This window comes from Notolepis coatsorum (assembly GCF_963971535.1).
Source record: "Notolepis coatsorum genome assembly, chromosome: 1".
Classification (NCBI taxonomy): Eukaryota; Metazoa; Chordata; class Actinopteri; order Aulopiformes; family Paralepididae; genus Notolepis; species Notolepis coatsorum.
In genome coordinates, this window is record NC_140165.1 from 214,746,380 (window position 1) to 214,765,209 (window position 18,830).

General features: G+C 42.6%; 1 protein-coding gene across 1 annotated transcript in view; it reads right to left on the reverse strand.

The window, feature by feature from the left end:
* Window positions 1-1,586: 1,586 nt before the first annotated feature.
* LOC311233347 (mitochondrial intermediate peptidase-like) overlaps window positions 1,587-18,830 on the reverse strand; it is a 198,290-nt gene continuing 181,046 nt past the window's right edge. The window contains exon 19 of the mRNA XM_084320322.1: window positions 1,587-2,326. Within this exon, the coding sequence (XP_084176448.1) occupies window positions 2,226-2,326 (101 nt within the window). The 3' untranslated portion in view covers window positions 1,587-2,225. The remainder of the gene's footprint in view (window positions 2,327-18,830) is intronic.

The window sequence follows — 18,830 nt, forward strand, 5'->3', positions numbered from 1 at the left end:
GGTCGCTCCGTGTTCATGTCTCCAGCAGCCCCACATCCGTAGCTACAACCACTTAATGTCAAGGCTCTCATCCACATTCATACATTTTCTCCCCCCGCTCTCTCTCCCATGATTTCAGAATACCGGAAGTGTTGCAGTGGTCTATTCTGACATGATGACCCTTCCTTCTTTTATAGGTTCCTTGACCTACAACAGGAAATACACGTGGGCCCATTTAGTTTTGTTTATGGAAAAAGTGTATAGAGGTTCAGAATTCAAGATAAAAAAACGATATTCAGCGGCTGGGTGGCGCAGTGGACATTGCGCTCGTCACCAACGCAAGAGACACCGGGTTCGAATCTGGCTGTCGGCGTTTTGGGCCAGCCGTCATACTAACTCAATTGGCAGAGTTAGCGGGTGGGAAGTCGAAGGGTGGTAGTCTGGTCGTTGTGAACAACGACTCCTACAGGTCGGTTGGGGCGCCTGCACAGCAAAGTCAGGAAAATGGCGGGGGCAGTGTGAGCCTCCTACACGTTACTCCTCGCCAAATGAGAGTCCGCGCTGGCAGGTGAAAAGATGTGACAGGCTTCCTCCACATGTATCGGAGGGGACATGTGATGCAAGGCTTCTATCCTCTCTACAACCGGCCAGTGGGGGGCATATGCGAGCAACGATCAGGACAGGGGAGGGAGAATTGGCACGAGAGGTCAATTGGGATGGGGAGAAAAAGCACAGAAAAAGGAGGAGAAAAAAGTAGATAAAAAAATAATATATATATATTCATCTGGAGACAGATGAAGATAAAGTAGAAACAGGTCATTACATGACGGCGGTGACTTCATTATATCCAGGCTATTCAAGGGATCTCCTCTTGGGGTATACATGTGGTTACAGCACACCCTTTGAGGCCGCGTTCACACCTCCGGGTAACCATGTGAAGTCGCTGCTCCCTGTTGCCCCGGGTCTCGTATCTGCACTAGGCAAGTAAGGACATCGTTATGGGAGCAGCTGCGGTCCCTGCCCCTGATAATTACCGGCTGGATCTGTTGAAACAGATGCAAACAGCCGGTAAAGGACTCGGGGAAGATTCTCAAACCAGGCGTCACAGTCTGGAGTGTTGCTCGGTGTGTGAATCAACAGAATTCCCTTCAAATCGGGAATTCACAAACGCTTCCAGGAGACACTGGATCTTGCTCTGCCTCGATCGTCCACCCCCCCAATCCCCCTTCCTGTCTCCTCCTCCTTCCCTCACAGAAATCCTTTAGACAAAACAGCAGGAACAGTATTGCTTCAATGTCAAAACACTTGCCAAATAACAGGAAAACAGATTTGGATTTTTCCCTGATTTAAACAGGAAGTAACAATGATCTGTGAATTGAAAATGATATTTAGAGGTTGTGTACATGAGCAGCAGCAGTATTCCCTGAGAATGTAATTCTGTGTTAATTTTACTTTACAAAAAGGACACGACTTTCTATGCCTCAGAAAAGATGGGAGGAAGGGTACAAAAAAATTACAAACACTTTATCCAGTGGTATAACAGTATTGTTATATTTTGCATTACAAAATAATGGATTTTTCTTATTTTCCATTATTATCATAGCGATCACTGTTAGAAAGTAAAAAATAAAAAAAAGAATTACACACAAAATATTTCTGATCTGTACATCTGTCAGGTAAATACACCTTGCACAATTATAATAATTTAATATTGAAACATTGGTGAAATTGAAATACAGATAAGTATATTTTTGATTACGATAGACATCAAGACATAGGATCTGATCTCAACTGGGCCCACGGTGAGCTCCTTAATGTGTTTGGCCACATTATTGTGTTGATGTTTGGGTTCCACACTCTTATCAATCTGCATGTTAAATGACTACATGACCATGATGTTCAGAGAAAAGGTTAAAGCCCCATTCCATGTATTGTGTGTGTGTGGGGGGGGTTATATTCACATACATTCCTGAAGAGTTTTCTACTAATTCAATGCATCCCATTGAACAGTCTGAACTTTAAAAGGCCCAATCAGTGATCCAAATGTAAACATATGGGTGGAAATAGGGACCAAATAAGGTCAAAAAAATATCCGGATTGGGCCTTTAACCTTATGATGGTAGAATAACTTTTACATCCAAAGTAATAAAAACAAGGAAACCAAAACGTCCAACAATGTGTTGTACTCCTCATGGAGCTCACTGTACATCCACGGGTCTCTTTTCCTCGTCTGAGGCTGAAGGGCCTCAGCTTTCAGAGTCCATGATGAAGGTCTCAAAGTTGGGGTTCAGCTCAGACACCAGCGCGTCCACAAAGTCCTCAATGGTAGGCCGTCTCTGCAGCATTCCTACCAGACAAAAACACAAAGAGACAGTCTTACAGCTTACCACTGGTGATGCTCTCTCTCTCACTCACTCACTCACTCACTCACTCACTCACTCACTCACTCACTCACTCACTCACTCACTCACTCACTCACTCACTCACTCACTCACTCACTCACTCACTCACTCACTCACTCACACACCAGCCGATACTGATACAGATTGTTGTGTTTTACAGGTGGAGGCACAAAACAGGCAACGCTTCTCAGATGAGGAAACCACAGTAAAAAGTCATAAACATGTCGAGCTCAAGTGTCAAGTTACAGAAGTAGAACTGGAGCGTTCTTGTTTGTGCTTTCAAAGGCCAACTCATCCCACGATGATTGTTGACGTGTTCATCGCTAGTAGGTTCTATGAAATGATCTGCATGTGCTGTAGTCAAACAAAGAACACATCATTCTTCAACATCACACACACACAGTAACCAGTGCTTGTAGAGCTGAGGTAGGAGTCTGTGTTAGAGCCCTGTCTGCTGCTCACGCATGGATCGCTCCGTTGCTCGCTCTACAATTCCACTGCTCTGCTGCTTTGAAGTCAGTTCATTTCCCCTTGTGTGGCTGCCAATGTAAATAGGCGCTCTCACCCTCCCCCTCTTTCCTGCATGGGTCACCTCCAACACACACACACACACACACACACACACACACACACACACACACACACATACACACACACACAAAGTATGTCTGCACAAGCACGCATGGATGGAGACGCAAAGAGTTTCACAAAGGGCCCAGAACACACATACGCACGCGTGGGTGTGTGCACACACACACACACACACACACACACACACACACACACACACACACACACAGATACACAAATACGGACACACTTGAGTATGCACACGCATGCATGCGCGCACACACACACACACATACATCAGGGAACCCATCTCAGAGGATCTGCTGGTCTAGAACTGGCTCAGCAGGTGGAAACTAAGCCCTGGTTTGGCTTGAACTTCATGCTACAGCCTCCCATACTGCAGCCAGGCATGAGAGAGAGAGAAAGAGAGAGAGAGTGTGAGTATGAGTGAGTGGGTGAGTGAGCGAGTTAGTGAGAGAGAACAGGGCTCATCGTAGAGAGAGAGAGTGTGTGTGTGTGTGTGAGAGACACACGCAGACAGACACAAAGAGACAGACACAAAGAGAGAGAGAGAGCAGGGCACATCATCTCCTCTTACCCAGGAGTCAAACCCTAACCCCCTTGGCTACAAACCCATACCAACATACAGGGGCCTCCAACTCACTGCAACCACAAGGCCTCCGGCTCCAAGGCAGCAAGACGACCACAAGAAAGAGCTTCTTTCCAACCATCAATGACAGCCGTAATCAAAGAGCTGCATCATGGCACGGCTCTGACCACTGACGTAGATGGCATTAGATAAAAAAACACCAAAGCCACATTAATACGCACTAATTCGGAGGATATCCAGTCCAACCTATCGGGTTGCACCTTGAAACTCCCTCCAGGAAAAGCTGATGTTATAAAGGGCGACGCAATAAGAGTAAGGCAAAGCACTTAGGTCCTGCTCTTCCCAAATGCTGAAATTTTATTTAACTCTACTATGATGTCACTGGGCAGGCCAAGGAAGAAATGTCAGCCAAAAAACGAACGTCAGCCAGAGATCCAGTTTAGCCACGGACATCTCAGCATATCAGCTGTAGCTTGATGAAATATTCAACGAGAGAGGGGTGAAATGTTGCTTTATTGGTACAAGGAGTAAAGCAAACAAAATAACATCTACTGTGATAGGACGCTTGCTTTCTTGTTTTCGTTAGGCCTGTAATACTCTGTCCTACACTGGCCTACAGATTCCAGAGATTAGCTACTGACCTGGATCGACCACAAACTGCTGTCCGCGCCATCACTGGCACTTTCTCTAATAACAGCAATTTCCTGACTGACTCTCCACTGGGGGAAGTCCGTGCCTGGAGCCCGGCCCGACACAGGTTAGCATGTTCAAATAAGCAAAGCTAACGTGATGAGAGCGCCAACATGAGTGACAAGACTTGAAGGGGTGAGGAGAGAAAAAGAAGGGAGTGAGTGAGATAGAGATAGAGAGAGAGAGAGAGAGAGAGAGAGAGAGAGAGAGAGAGAGAGAGAGAGAGAGAGAGAGAGAGAGAGACTGCTGCGATGGTGGAGGGGGTAGCGTCAGGTAAACAACAGGACAGCCTCTCATCACTAGCGGCTCTCTGTGTCAGCACCTGGGCCTCACACGGCCTCTTACAGTAGAAGAGGAGCACAACAATGAGCTGCGAGGGGAAGCAGCGGCTCCTCTCAGCCCAGTTCTCCGGGAGAGCTGGGAAAGGAATGTTCAGATAGCCCCGAAAGTCATAACAAAAACCGTAGTGTAATCTGATTGGCGAGACCACTCCGTATAGGCAGAGCAATCTTCCCCTCCGCAGCTGTGAATCGTGGAAATGTGCGCGATAACCCTGTGGTAATCTGTTAGAGCCATAATAATGAAAAGAAACGCCAGCACGTTGTTGTTGTTTTCTTTGGCATGTGATTTGGGTAAACATGACAATATACACATAGGATAGGACAGATCACAGGAATGTATGAAATGTGTGTACTCTATCAAACTCATTGTGGAATTGTTTGAATTTTTTTTAGGATAGCACCACACGTCAACAGCTGGGAAATACAGGGGGAAATAAATATCACAATATTTAGTAGGAATTCTTTCAATATCACAATATCTGCTTAGGTATGGATTTCGGTAATCTATCTGATGTTAATCATATTGGGCTGTGGGGTTAACGGGAGGTGTGATACAGTATCAAAATTAAACTTGTTTTAATTTAAAGCTGCTCTATGTAACTTCTGCGACAACAGATTTTGTGCCACTGAGAACGGCTCATATCGGCAATTCAACTTGGTTTCATGTGTTCAGGGTTCCCAGACATTACAAAATGAAATTCAAGGACTTTCAAGTACTTTTCCAAGCATTTTTTTTCTTTTTAAAATAAAATTTTATATTTATTGCTTAAAACCAATTTCAGACAATTAGTTACACTTTAAATTAAAAAATAAAATGTCTCGATTATGAAAATTTGTATCATGGATGAACAAAAAGTTCAATGCAAATGGTTGATTTGAATTTCAAGGACTTTTTAAGCACCTTGTTAAAAAATTGGCTGTTTTCAAGGAATTCAAGGCCTTGTTTTTTTATCAAGCACTTCAAGGACCTTGTGCGAACCCTTTGTTGCTGATGGGAGGGTTTTTCCATTGTTCAGCCCAACTGTGACTTGAGGGCTTAGATTAGACTAAAGCAACTAGTATATTTTTCCATGACAAAGTTACACAAAGTGCAGTTTTAACAATATTTCTGAAATAATTTCGTGAGAGAACTGACTTAATTCTAACTATTGTTAATATAGACAACAACATTGTGTATCACGATTCGTCAAACGATCCCACAATATGATAACAATCATTCAGATCTGTCCCTGGAGTCTACTCTCCATAAAAGAAGTGCACGCTTTTTTGGTAACGGTAGCAAAGTTTAGCCTACAAACGGCCTATATAAAAGTCATCCGAGACCAGTCACACCAGTCTTACAATAGCAACACAGAGAATAACCTGAGCCTCACTAAAGATAGACTGTGCTTTATGTACACTGTGGCAACTGCCCAAGGATAGAAGCCATGGCCATAGAGATGGGAAGAGAGTGAGCACTTGTGACATCATATCCTGTTCCTCACCCGTACAACACCATTTGAGTTTAGATGATATTCTTCAACAACATGTTGGATGAAGAGGAATCAGTGTTGTATTCTGGGTAAAAAACACAGGTGGCATATTTCCTGAACGCTAGTTGCGAGACCACACCGGGTCTACGGTGTGTAGACAGGCACTACTCTCTCAATCTTTTATAAATGTCTGTGGCCGTGACTCATCAGTATTCTCCATTCATAATGGCACTGGCACAACCATAGAGAAATAGAAGCTTATATCCATCATCACATGGCATTAGTCAAGCCAGTAGTGTTAGCCAAGTTGGCCAGTGAGCTGGGTCAGATAGCAGGCTGTTAAAAGATACAAAAACCTCTTCAAAAAATAACAAGGACGTTCAGGGTGTGGCTTCCCATGGCTACAGTCCAAACAGACCAATGTAGGACAAAGGGCTTTGATAAAACAGATTTTTGTTTGTTAAAGTCGTTTGTCGTTGTCGTTCGATCAAGAAGTCACTGGTTGCTAAATTATGGTTAGCCGTTTTATTTAGCTTAAGTCGCTTTGGATAAAAGCGTCAGCTAAATGACTAAATGCAAATGTAAATGTATTTCTTCTCTCATCTCATGTGTAGGAGAACTGGTCTAGCGTGAGGGCGTCAGGATCACTTGTCTATAATGTCTATGAAACATGACATTATTTATGCAAAAGAGGAAAAAATAAAACAGATCAAAGATCACCACTCCCACTTGAGGCATGTGGACCTCTCCAGAATGACCATTCCTGGGGAGCATACCTGAGACATAGATCAGTAAGGTTCAAACAATAATATGTAGCCTGAAAAGGGTCAGTTTCTGAGACAGTGGAAGTATACGATTTCAAAAGGCTTTTCATCGCCAGGGAGAGCGACTCCTCGTCAATCTTGAGAGTGGAAGAGAAGAGAGAGAGAGAGAGAGAGAGAGAGAGAGAGAGAGAGAGAGAGAGAGAGAGAGAGAGAGAGAGAGAGAAAAAACTGAAAAGGATTCCTTTATGAAACTCAAGAACAGCAGCATGACAAAGAAAAGGCTAAAACGGTAACGTTACACAATATCAGATTCTAAAAGCGGAAAAGGGAGATGCTCGCTTAGAGCGACGACTATCCTACAAATCCTCTTGAAGAAAATACTGTCTGGACAAACACACCCTCATGCATTCAAACCAAAAACTACAATCTCAAAAAAGAAAACGGAGGCTTAACTCGTACGGTATGTTAGCGTAGGCCTGGTTAGAGTGTTTATTTATTTAGAGAGGGTGGTAGGAGATGATATCAGTGAAATTAAGGCCTGTGTGGCTGCTTGGCTAACAGCTCTGAGCCCATGGTAATGACAGCTCTAGGGAACCAGGATTCAGGCCTTGTCCACACGTACACGGGTGTTTTTGAAAAAAAAATTCCATCCATTTTTGACCTCCTGTCCACACAAAAACAGCACGTTTTAGGTAATTTCATGTGAGCATTTTTTTATTGTCGTGTAGACAGAGATTTTCTAAAACACTGTTGGTGTGGATGGATAATTTTTTAAGGAAACTCAGTTTTTGTGTTGACTAGGCCAGATTAGTTTGATTTTATGCACAGTGCTCAACGTTTACATCTAACTATAAAAGAAGGAATCTCTGTCTGTGTGCGTGTCTGTCTGTCTTTCGCATATCTTGAGAACCGTTCATCTGATCGACTTTATGCTCTGCAGGTGTATTGCCGAGAACCTAGCAGGTTCCGATGTAGATTTTGGTGGCATTTGGCCAGATGGTGGTGCTATAGTGTATGTGTATGTCTGTCCTTTGCATATCTCAAGAACCGTGCATCTGTTCATCTTCACACTTGGCAGGTGTATTGCTGAGGCCTCAGGGGAGGTCTGGTGTTGAATGTATTGCCATTTGGCAAGATGGTGGTGCTATAGTGCGTCTGTCCTTCACATATCTTGAGAACCCTTCATCCGATTAACTTCACGCTCAGTGGGTGTATTGCTGAGGACCCAGGGGAGTGCAGTGTCAATTTGTGCAATTTGGTGCCATTTGGCCAGATGGTGGTGCTAGAACGATGAACTTTACATTTACGTTTTGCGGGTGTATTGTGAAGTCATCAGATGAGTGGTTCTGGAGAACTCTGCAAGCAGCTATACCGCGGGTCTCGACAACGCTGCAAGCAGCACTTCCATGATGCAAGCAATCAGCCCGCTCTGAATGGGCACGTGTTCCGAAACGGCCATGAGGTCCGAATGGCCACGCCCGCAACAAGCATTTCACTAGTCGCATACAAAGCTGAGGTTCAGTGGAGCTGCATAAAAAACGTCAACCCAGAAAGCACCAAATGCCAGTTTTTAAATCAAGCATCTTAGTAGAATGCCGGGGTGGAATCAGTTTGGCCTTTTTAACATTCTAGACTAGAGGGAAAACACGTATGAAAAAGAGTCTTGAGCTCTCAAATAGAAAGTAGATTCTGCACGCTGTCTTCAGCTTGCAAATATAACTTGTTTATTAGCAGGCAACATTTCAATCTTAACACTTTCGATGCCGGCCATGTTTTCCTTTTTACCCCCTTGAATGCCGCCACCCACTTCAATGTTAGCGTTAAAAACGCATAATCTATGTTTTAAATTATGGCTATGTGTCTAATCTGCCCGTCGCTTATCATCAATGACTTGTTTGCAGTCAACATTGTCGAAACAGATTTTTCTTTTTTTAATCGGTTCATATCCTTTTTATAGCATTTCGAAAAGCTATCGTTCTCTCGAAAATGTCCGGAAAATAGAAAGATTCCCCCATAAACGGCATTTATTGGAATATTCTCGAATACACTAGACACGTTGTCATTTGTCGGCCTATTTATGAATCGTTTTCAAATAAACGCTAGATTATCGATAGTATATGTGTACTTATGCACGCTATAGAAGCAGGCTGAAAAATCTATTCTCTCATTTCCTCAACATCACACACACACACACACATACACACATACGGGACACGCTGTTATCTCAGTGAATACAGCTCTGATTATCCTAAAACTGGTAACATAGACTCCTTACCTTAGATCAGATGTTCTCCAAAAATATTATTCCAATTCCTGATCGCCATTCCAAATATCGATCGCGTTTATTGATTGATTATTGGCTGCTGTAAATATATATTCCACGCTGCTTTCCAACTCGCGATCACTTCCCTCATCATCAGATCCCTCGCCAGCATAATGGAGCCAGTTGGCTCCCCCCACAGGGATCCAGCAGTATAATCGAATGGCCTGCAGTTACACAGAGATAGACGATAGGGGGCGGTATTTTCCCATCTGAGCTCCTAGAGGGTCTGCTGTACCAACGGGAGACTCGGTTGATGAAATATGAATATGAATATGAATATGAAAAAAAAGACAATTCGCATCGTCGGCACTCAACGGGGGGCATGATAAGACGACAATACACGTCGCTGTGTTAAAAGGATCTTCCTTGGGTGCGGAGGAAGATCGTTTGGGACTGAAACATCCGCTAATGAACAAGTTCTATTTGTGAGCTCAAGAATAGTGTGCAAGATCTTCTCTTTTTTCTGTATCATGAATGAATGAATTCCAACCACAAAACTCTTCTCAGATCGGGGGCCCTAGGACAAGATCTTATCACACGGGGGTCTGTGACTTCATGTGCACTTAAGATAATCGTAATGTATAGAGCTACTGCATACTGGAATTGTATACCTGTGAAGATGAAGATGATCAGCAACAAATTCACTTTTAAGATAAAGTTGAAGGCTGAAGACATGGCTCAAAAGGGACTATACCTAGACACTTAGCTTAAGGCACCCTTGCATGTTGTATGAGTCTGTATGTATATAAATGTTAAATGGTATATGTGATGTGTTGTGATGTCACGTTTTGTATGATGCATGTGTTAAGCATCACATTCCCCCACCCCCCTACAAGGACCACAATGGAAATAAGCTCTGAGCTTTTTTGTGTTACATCCTTGGCAGTATATCCCGACTGTGCTCTTCTGTCACATGTTTATTTTTTATATTGTCAAATAAAGTCATTCATTCATTCATTCAAGGATGCTGTTATGAATGGTGAAATACAGTTGAGTTACTGATTTATTTAGTTAGTTTAGTTAGTATTGTATTTGTGGTTAGCATGTATATATTCCCTCCCCGCCGTATGTATATTTCCCTCCCACCCACCCACCCCCTCCTAATGTACAGTCCCCTCCGCATCATATGTATATACTCTGTCAGGATCTAGGGGTAACAGTACTGTATATTTGAATACCGCTTATGTCACAAATGTATCAGTACTAAATACCTATATGTCCCTATGCCATAAATGTCATGTATGTTGTGTATGTCATAAATGTCTATATGAAATGAAAATGGGGGACCCTGATGGAAACAAGACAAACGTCTTTCTCAGGTCTGCATCCCCTTAACAATTGTATGTATTGAGCCGTACTGTATTGTACCCATTCTGCAATCTGTTAAATAAAGTTTTCATTCATTCATTCATTCATTCATTCATTCATTCATTCATTCATTCATTCATTCATTCATTCATTCATTCATTCATGGTTGGAGCCTTTGTGTGTCTTTTTTGTGAGATTTTGAAGATGTTGAGAATGTGTTTCTTATTTTTTTATTGTTTTTTTTATTCAGGATTTTTTTTTGGCGACCCCACACTTAACACAATGCCCGTCATCAGCAGGGGGCGCTGATCCCCCTTCAGCGGCAGGTCTTTATTCAATGGATCTAGTTTTAGAATGCCAAACTTGCGAGTCCTAAAACTATATTTTATATTATAGCTATGGATCTAATAACGCCGTCGACCGTCAGCAGGGACCGAAACTAAAGCCCGCCGCCCGACAGGGGCGGTCAGTTTTTACCTTTGGCGCTTGACACTTAGAGGGCTGCCCGCCGTGTGGCGTGTAGACGTGTAGTTCATAACGATACTCTTATTTTGATTGTGCAAGTACAGATTATAGCCGCTCTCGTCTTTTTTTTCTCCGCCGCGAGATCGTTAAAAAACTACAAGTCCCACATTGCACTCAAGTCAACGGTCCAATCACAGTAGAGTGACGTGACTGGTTTCATGAGAAAGAAAGCAAATGACCAATCGGAAGCTCTCATTTGGCTTGTTTACTTCCTGAAACGCCACCATTGCGATATGTGGGCTGAGCTACCGTTACTGTTTAAACAATGACCCAGTCAACTATTCACTTTTAGTTTAATACATGACGAGGCATTGTCTAACGGTATCTAGCTGGCTAGCTACTGATAGCTGCTGATATCAACAAATGCTCCAGCAATAGTCGACTCGAGTGCATAATACCTCCGTTCCCTCGTTAGCTAGCTTAGCTAGCTCACGTTAGATCTTATCTGTCCCAGTAAACTAAATTGTCTTAACGTTATCTACCGGGCTAGCAGTAGCTACAGATAGCTCCTGATATCAATGTCTTATAACATTGTTTGAATGCGTATTCTAGCTGAGGGCATGTTGAATGTGATTTGACAAAAGAACGGTAACGTTATAAATAGGGTCCAGCTGCATCGCCGGAGAATCCTTGCATGCTGAATGTAGGGTCTAGCTGAATATAGGGTCTAGCTGCAGGGCCGGAGAATCCTTGCTGGAGCTGGAGGCTACTCAAGTATACACACAGACAGTGGAGCTGTTTGCAGATAGCAAGCATTTTGACTTATTGCGTGGTGGCGATGTCTCGCAGATAATACAACTACAAGTATGATTATATAATATATATTTTATTATATATATATATTTTTTTAATCAAAAAAATGTTGGCAGGTAAGAAATATGCTTGGCGGGTAGACTCTTCCCATCTACCCGCCACTGGCCGGTGAGTCAAAAAGTTAATTTAGCTCCCTGACCGTCAGTGAGTTGCTTCTGGTCAACATGCAAAAAACAGATTGTTTTTTCATCCGTACATTTCCATTTTATACCGTTTTGAATATGAGTATAGTTTGAGTGATTCTGAGTAATTCCAGGAAAATACGAGAAAAAGGCATTTTAGTGTAATCCAGTTATCACGTAATTTAATCATCCTGAAATCAACGCTAGATTATCATTATGTCTCCTCGTGCATACATGAAATGGCCCTCGTAGTGGTATTAATATAGGTAAGGACTGAAATAGGTATAATAACCTTGGTAATAAACTTCATCTTAATGATTTCGATCCTTGAGCTGAAATCTAGGGGCATTACTGTCATCTTTTTAGGTCTCTCTTGATTTTCTGATTAATCTGTGTACAGTTTGCCTCGTATAACCCCTCCACCCCTCTTGTAATGTTCACCCCTAAGTACTTGATCCTGTCCATGTCCCATTTAATTTTGTATTTTTCTTTGATCTCTATCGTTGGAGTGTAGTTTAGTGCTGGTCTTCGTCTATAATATCTGTCATAAATGTCTCAAATCTTTTGGATATTATTGATGTATACATCTTGTAATCTACATTAAGTATGGACAGTGGACACTGGTCTGAAACTGCTACATAGTTCTCTATCTTTCCCTTCTTTTGGAATTGTAGTAATTATGGCTTCTTTCCATGAAGGTGGCATTGTGCCTTCTTTCATCGTGTGTCTGAATGCTGCTTCTAATATGGGGCCCAGTTCCTGTCTAAATGTTTTGTAGAATTCAGAGGGGAATCCGTCGCTACCCGGTGACTTACTGTTCTTTGCTTTACTGATCGCATTCCCCACTTCCTGTTCTGTAATCTCTGCATTTAATATTTCGTTCTCTTCCTTCCCTATCGATGGTAGATCAAATTTTTCTAAGAATGTCTCTATCTCCTCTTCTCCTGCCGCTATCGGTTGCGTGTATAGTTTCTTATAGTATTCTTCAAATGACTTCTCTATTTCAGCTGGTTCTCTTAGTATCTTGTTTGTGTTCGTGTACCTTATTGTGTATTGTGTTCAGTTTTTGTTGTGTCCTGATTCGTCTAGCTAAAAGTCTGGTCACTCTTGGTCCTCCTTCATAGTATGTCTGTTTCATGTACCTAGCTTTCTTCTCTATTTCTGTCAGCAGTTCTTTGTTTATTTTTCCTCTAACGTCCTTTACCTCTCTAAGTGTCTTTTGGTTCTTTGAGTTTTGGTGTTCTTTCTCTAATTCTTTCAGTTTCTTTATCAAGTTCTGGTATGTCTCTATTCTGGCCTTCTTGAGTAATGCCGTCTTTGCTATAAATTTTCCACGTATTACTACCTTTAGTGCATCCCACAAAATGTTTGGGTCTACCTCTCCATTATCATTTCTTCTCTGTATCTAATTATGTCTCCTTTTACTTCGTTAACCAGACCTTTGTTATTTAATAGTCCTACGTTCAGTCTCCAAACTGTATTTCTCCGTCTACTTTTAAGGTTCACTGTCAGATATATTGCGCTATGGTCTGATATGTCCGTTACCCCTATCCTGCAGTCTTCTACCCTGTATCTGTCCCCTGTTGTCATGAGAAAATAGTCTATCCTTGAATATGTTGTGTGTGGATGTGAATAATGTGTGTATTCTCTGTCTAGTGTGTGCATTTCTCTCCATATATCCATGATTCCCAATTCTGCCATTTGTATATTCATATATTTGCTAATGTTTGTCCTCCATTTCTTTGTGCTTGTCGTGTCTATGTCATAGTTCAGTACTACATTAAAATCACCTGTACAGATTAGGACCCCTTCCATCGCTATGATATCAAAGATTGTTTCAAATAGATATTTCTCACTTTCTGGTGGAGCATACACATTCACTAGTGTTACCATTTGACCTTCCATTTTCCCCTTGACCATTACATACCTCCCCTCTTTATCCCTTATTTCCCTGATCATTACAAACTTCACTGTGTTCTTAATTAGTATAGCTAATCCTCTTCTAAGGTTCTGTTTAAAAGAACTGTAAAACAAATTTTCATACCCGAATCTCTTCAGTTTTTCATGTTCTTGTGATATTAGATGCGTTTCCTGTAAGAAGATAACCTGCGCCTCTTCTTTCTTAAGTTTCGTCATCACCTTACTCCTTTTGATTGGATTATTCATACCATTCACATTCAGCGACATCATTTTGATACCCTTAACTTGTGTCATATTTATTTTCCAAATGTTCTCCCGTTCTACCCATGTCACATAAAATAATATTTGTGGTTGTTGCTATCCCTGTCTGATTTACATATATATATCCATAATAAACATTAACATCAACATTAACTTCTGGTACTTCCATTGTAGTAGAGGGTCGTATCCCTCTTTCCCCCGCTGGCGGGTGGGGAGTAGTGGCTCTCCTAGTGAGAGGGCTCCCCCTAGTGGCTAAAAGATGCGCACTATACATGTCCAACTTGTTCTGTGTGCGACCTCCGAGCTCCCGGTCAAAGCTCTGCATTAGTCACTTTCATGTTCCCGTCTATTTGTATTATGTGTCACGTGTAATCCTATGGTTCTTTCATGTCCGTCCCAATATATCTCTTGAATCTCCATGCCCTTTTTTTACAACTTTTGGTATAGTTATCTCGCATGTACTTTACCATCTTCTCATTGCATAAGTAATTTTCATGTTTACATTTACTTGTATTGTGTGTGTCACATGTATACCAGTCCAATGTGTATTGTACTTATCCTGCAGGTTCTATACAACAAGAGGTGCAAATCCAGAGCCTGCAGAATAATGAAAGACCCTCACCACCCCAACAACAGCCTGTTCATGCTGCTGAGGTCAGGTAGACACCTGCGAACACCAGCTACTAGGACAGAGAGACTTCGGCTCAGCTTCTTCCCCCAGGCCATCAGAGCCTTGAACACTGAACTCTCCACACACAAGCACACATGAGCACACACACAACACTTACACTGTACACGCTCACACACTAGCAGCCACTTTAACATGAGCAAACACACACTCATGCTGCACACGCTCACACTTATGGTCTCTTTACAAAAGGAAAGGTCACTTTAAGAATAGTATAGTATAACTTGAGATTGTATAATATAGCATGTACATAAAGATCCAGTGCCTCATCCGTAGCTAACAGTGTATTGCACTACCACAGGACCTAGCATGTCCTACCATGCTCTGTAAATAACTCATGTACATATACCGATATGCCCTACTCTGTTTACTTGTTTTATTGCACAATGTCGTTCTATTGGATTCTATTATATATTACTATTGTATTATGCACATCGTTGAGGGCAAGACCCCCCGCATTTCATTGTATACTTGTATGCCGTGACAAATAAAACTCTTGACTTGACTTCCTTGGATCACTGTGTCCCCTCTCGTCTCCTCTCTGCTCCCCTTCCCGTGTTTTTTCATCGTTCTTCTCAGTTGTTCTACTTTGAATCGGTTCAGATCTCCTTCACCTTCCCGTCTTCCTCTCCTCGTCCTCGTCCCTGGTCCATTTGCGCGCCTTCTCCAACCTCTGCATCAGCGTCGGTCTTTCTCCACCTCCCCCCGGCACCCTCCATCCTCTCCGGTTCATGTCCCGCGTCGCTTCCCGCACGTCGTTGTACACCTTGATGCCTTCTTTCCAATGGACCTTCAGCTTCGTCATTGGTGATTGAAATCTGATTCCTTTCTCTTTCAAAGTATTTTTTATCTCAACATAGCTCCGACGTTTTACAGCCACCTCTGTTGAATAGTCATGGTCAAAGGTTATCCTCTGCCCCTCCACCTCCATCTTTGTCTGCCAGGTTGCTCTGAGAATGTTTTCTTTGACTTCGAATTTCAAGAAATTAACTATAACTGCTCTCGTGGTCTGTTTATCTGTGGCTTCGGCGCCTGGGCCCTGTGAACTTGACTTTCAGTAGCTCGTCGCACGAAAGACGAATTACCCCAAAATCTCTGCTGATTAACCTGGAGTGTCACTAACGTAGTTTCGTCATCCAGCTCATTATCAGCACATTTCTCTGCCAATCAGTTGTTTTTGTTTGCAAGGAAAATCTGCGCTTCTTCTCAGAGTTAAAAAAGGCAATTTATTACTCTGCCTCAAGATAGCCATCTCACTTCAGTGTGGTATAGCAGCTGGTTATGTGCAGAGCCCATTTCATCGCGACCAACCGGCACAGCTACAACAAACCTATCCATTGCGAGTCCAGGTTACACACAAAAGACCACACTCCCGGCCCCCTCTCGCGATTATAAATGCGCAGGATGTAGTGAGATGTGTATTGGTATACTGTGTGTCGGCCTCCGTTGATGAAGGGGCGAAACATGGCAAATACACACAGCTGCCGGGTGGAAAACTCGACCAGAGTAATTTTTTTTTGGCCAATGTGTCACCTACCCGCGACCCCACTGGCCACGAGCCCCGTAGTTTGAGAACCGCTGCTGTAATGTAATGTACTGTAATGTTGTAGGTTGTGTGTTAGGACCCCAGGAAAAATAGTCTTTCACCCATGGGTGTAGACTAATGGGGATCCATAAATAAACAAAAAAACAAATGTGGATCCGACGGGGGGTCCTCGTTGACATGAGAAGCTTTGGAAAACCCCTGACCTACAGTAGTGTACGATCACAGATCAGTACTCCCAACTTTCCAACTTGCTAAACAGCAGTCCTGTTTATTAGTAATTAATTCCTGTCTGCTATGGGTCCGCTATGTTCTGTGCTCAGGGCAGCCACACCTAGCGGTGTCCTTGCTTCAGACCGCTGGAGGATCTGGGGCAGACACAGGCATGGTTGGACTGGTTCACCTAATGGTTCTACTGCACGCTCTCCGACAACTTCCGTAACTGAACGGATAGTTCTAATATTTAAATTAGATGAACACATCCGTCAGTTCATCTTCTCTGAACTCTAATGAACAGATACTCCTCATTGAAGAATTGGGCCCTTATGCTGCAGTAGATGTATTTACATCTGAAAAGACCACAGTCTTGAACCCAGGCCTTTATATCTTTGGAGAGCCCATGTATTTGCAGTTGTAAAGTCAAATCACTCAGGAGTGTGAATACGATGGATCACAAGAAAGTACTCGACCTCTACTGTCTCCGACTATGAATGCACACAACACCGTTCCTCTGAAAACTCTTTCTTCGTCTGAGGTACTTAAGTTATTGTATATGTATAATTACAGTGCATGTGTGAAGAGTATTCAGATTGATCAATGTTCAAATCATAAGCAGCCAAGAGTCCTTATCAGCTTAAGTAACAGTATGCATACACATAATCATGCATACATACTTCAAAACACATTTCTGGTTTCTCTAGCTCAGTTATTCTATATGTATAATTAGTTTACAGTGCATGTGTGTGTGACGAGTATTCACATAAATAAGATACAGTAGCCTACATTGTTTCAAACCATAAGCAGCTAAGAGTCATTATCAGCTTAAGTAACATTATGCATACTCATAATCATACATACATACTTCAAAACACATTTCTGGTTTCTCCAGCAGCGCTCCGGCTTCTGCTCATGGCCATCTGAAACATGTCAAGGTGTGTAAAGCAATTATCCCTGTCTAACCTGCAGGCAAACCAGCCTCCATGTGCCTCTATAATTAAGTCTTTGAAGTTCGAGGAAGCCCGCTTTTTCTAAAAAACAGCATTTTAGGCTGATGACAAACATTGCACCATGGACTTTTTAGTTTTTTGCATTAGGAGAGGTAGCCTTTCATCCACCTACAGGTCTACATCACAGTGCTGGCCTACAGGCATACTGATCATGTAGGACAACAGTACAGTCTGAGCCCTCGGCACATAACCCTGTAGCTGCCTGTGACCTGGAGATGTCTTTTGTCCACAGGCCATAGTGGCTGGTAGGGCTGAACTCGACTAGTCGAATAGTCGACTAATCGATCGAAAAGAGTTGTAGTCGACTGCCAACCTCTTAGTCGAATGCAAAAAAAAAGATATATATTATCATATTAAATATCATTCTTTCCAAAAGCAAATGCTGTTGGTTCATTTTGAGGGGGGGGGGGGGGGGGGGGGGGTGTTATGTTCTGGTTACACAATGTTTGCTGTATGTTGTGATAGTGGGTACGGTGCCTTTAAGAGAGCCTTTAAGACTATTATGGGTTGCTGTTGGTTAGGGGCTTATATATATATAAGTAGTGTGATCTGTGACAGTTGACTAAAGTGACAGTTGACTAAAGTAAATAAGTTGTTGTTCCGACATTGAAACTGTGTGCGTGTACAGTCTTTTCCACACACAACACTACACCCCTCAACATCACCTCTATGCCCCTCAACACCACCCCTACACCCCTCAATATCTCCCCTATGCACCTCAACACCACCCATATGCCCCTCAATATCACCCCTATGCACCTCAACATCACCCCTATGCACCTCAACATCACCCCTATGCCCCTCAACATCACCCCATCACCCATATGCCCCTCAACATCACCCCTATGCCCCCCAACATCACCCCTATGCACATAAACACCACCCATATGCCCCTCAACACCATCTCTATGCACCTAAACACCACCCCTAAGAATTTGTACGACTGCATAGGATGAATATGTTAATGTAGTCTATAAATGAAAAGATACAACACCTTATCCCACAGGTCACAATTGTGACCGAACATAAAACACACTTTTTCACCTACTTTTCCATAAATAAATAAAAAGTGTCTTTTAATACAATATATATATAGAATTAAAGCCCTATTTGTTGCCTGTCGAACAAAATCCGTTCAGCAGTTCTCGAGTTACATGCCGATATGTGAGGCAAAGTACACATTACCACCCCCGACTCCCGGGGCTCTAGCTCCGTCAAAAAAAATCTTGGACAGGGTTGTAGCCAATGAGTGTGGCTTTCCAATGATACCCCT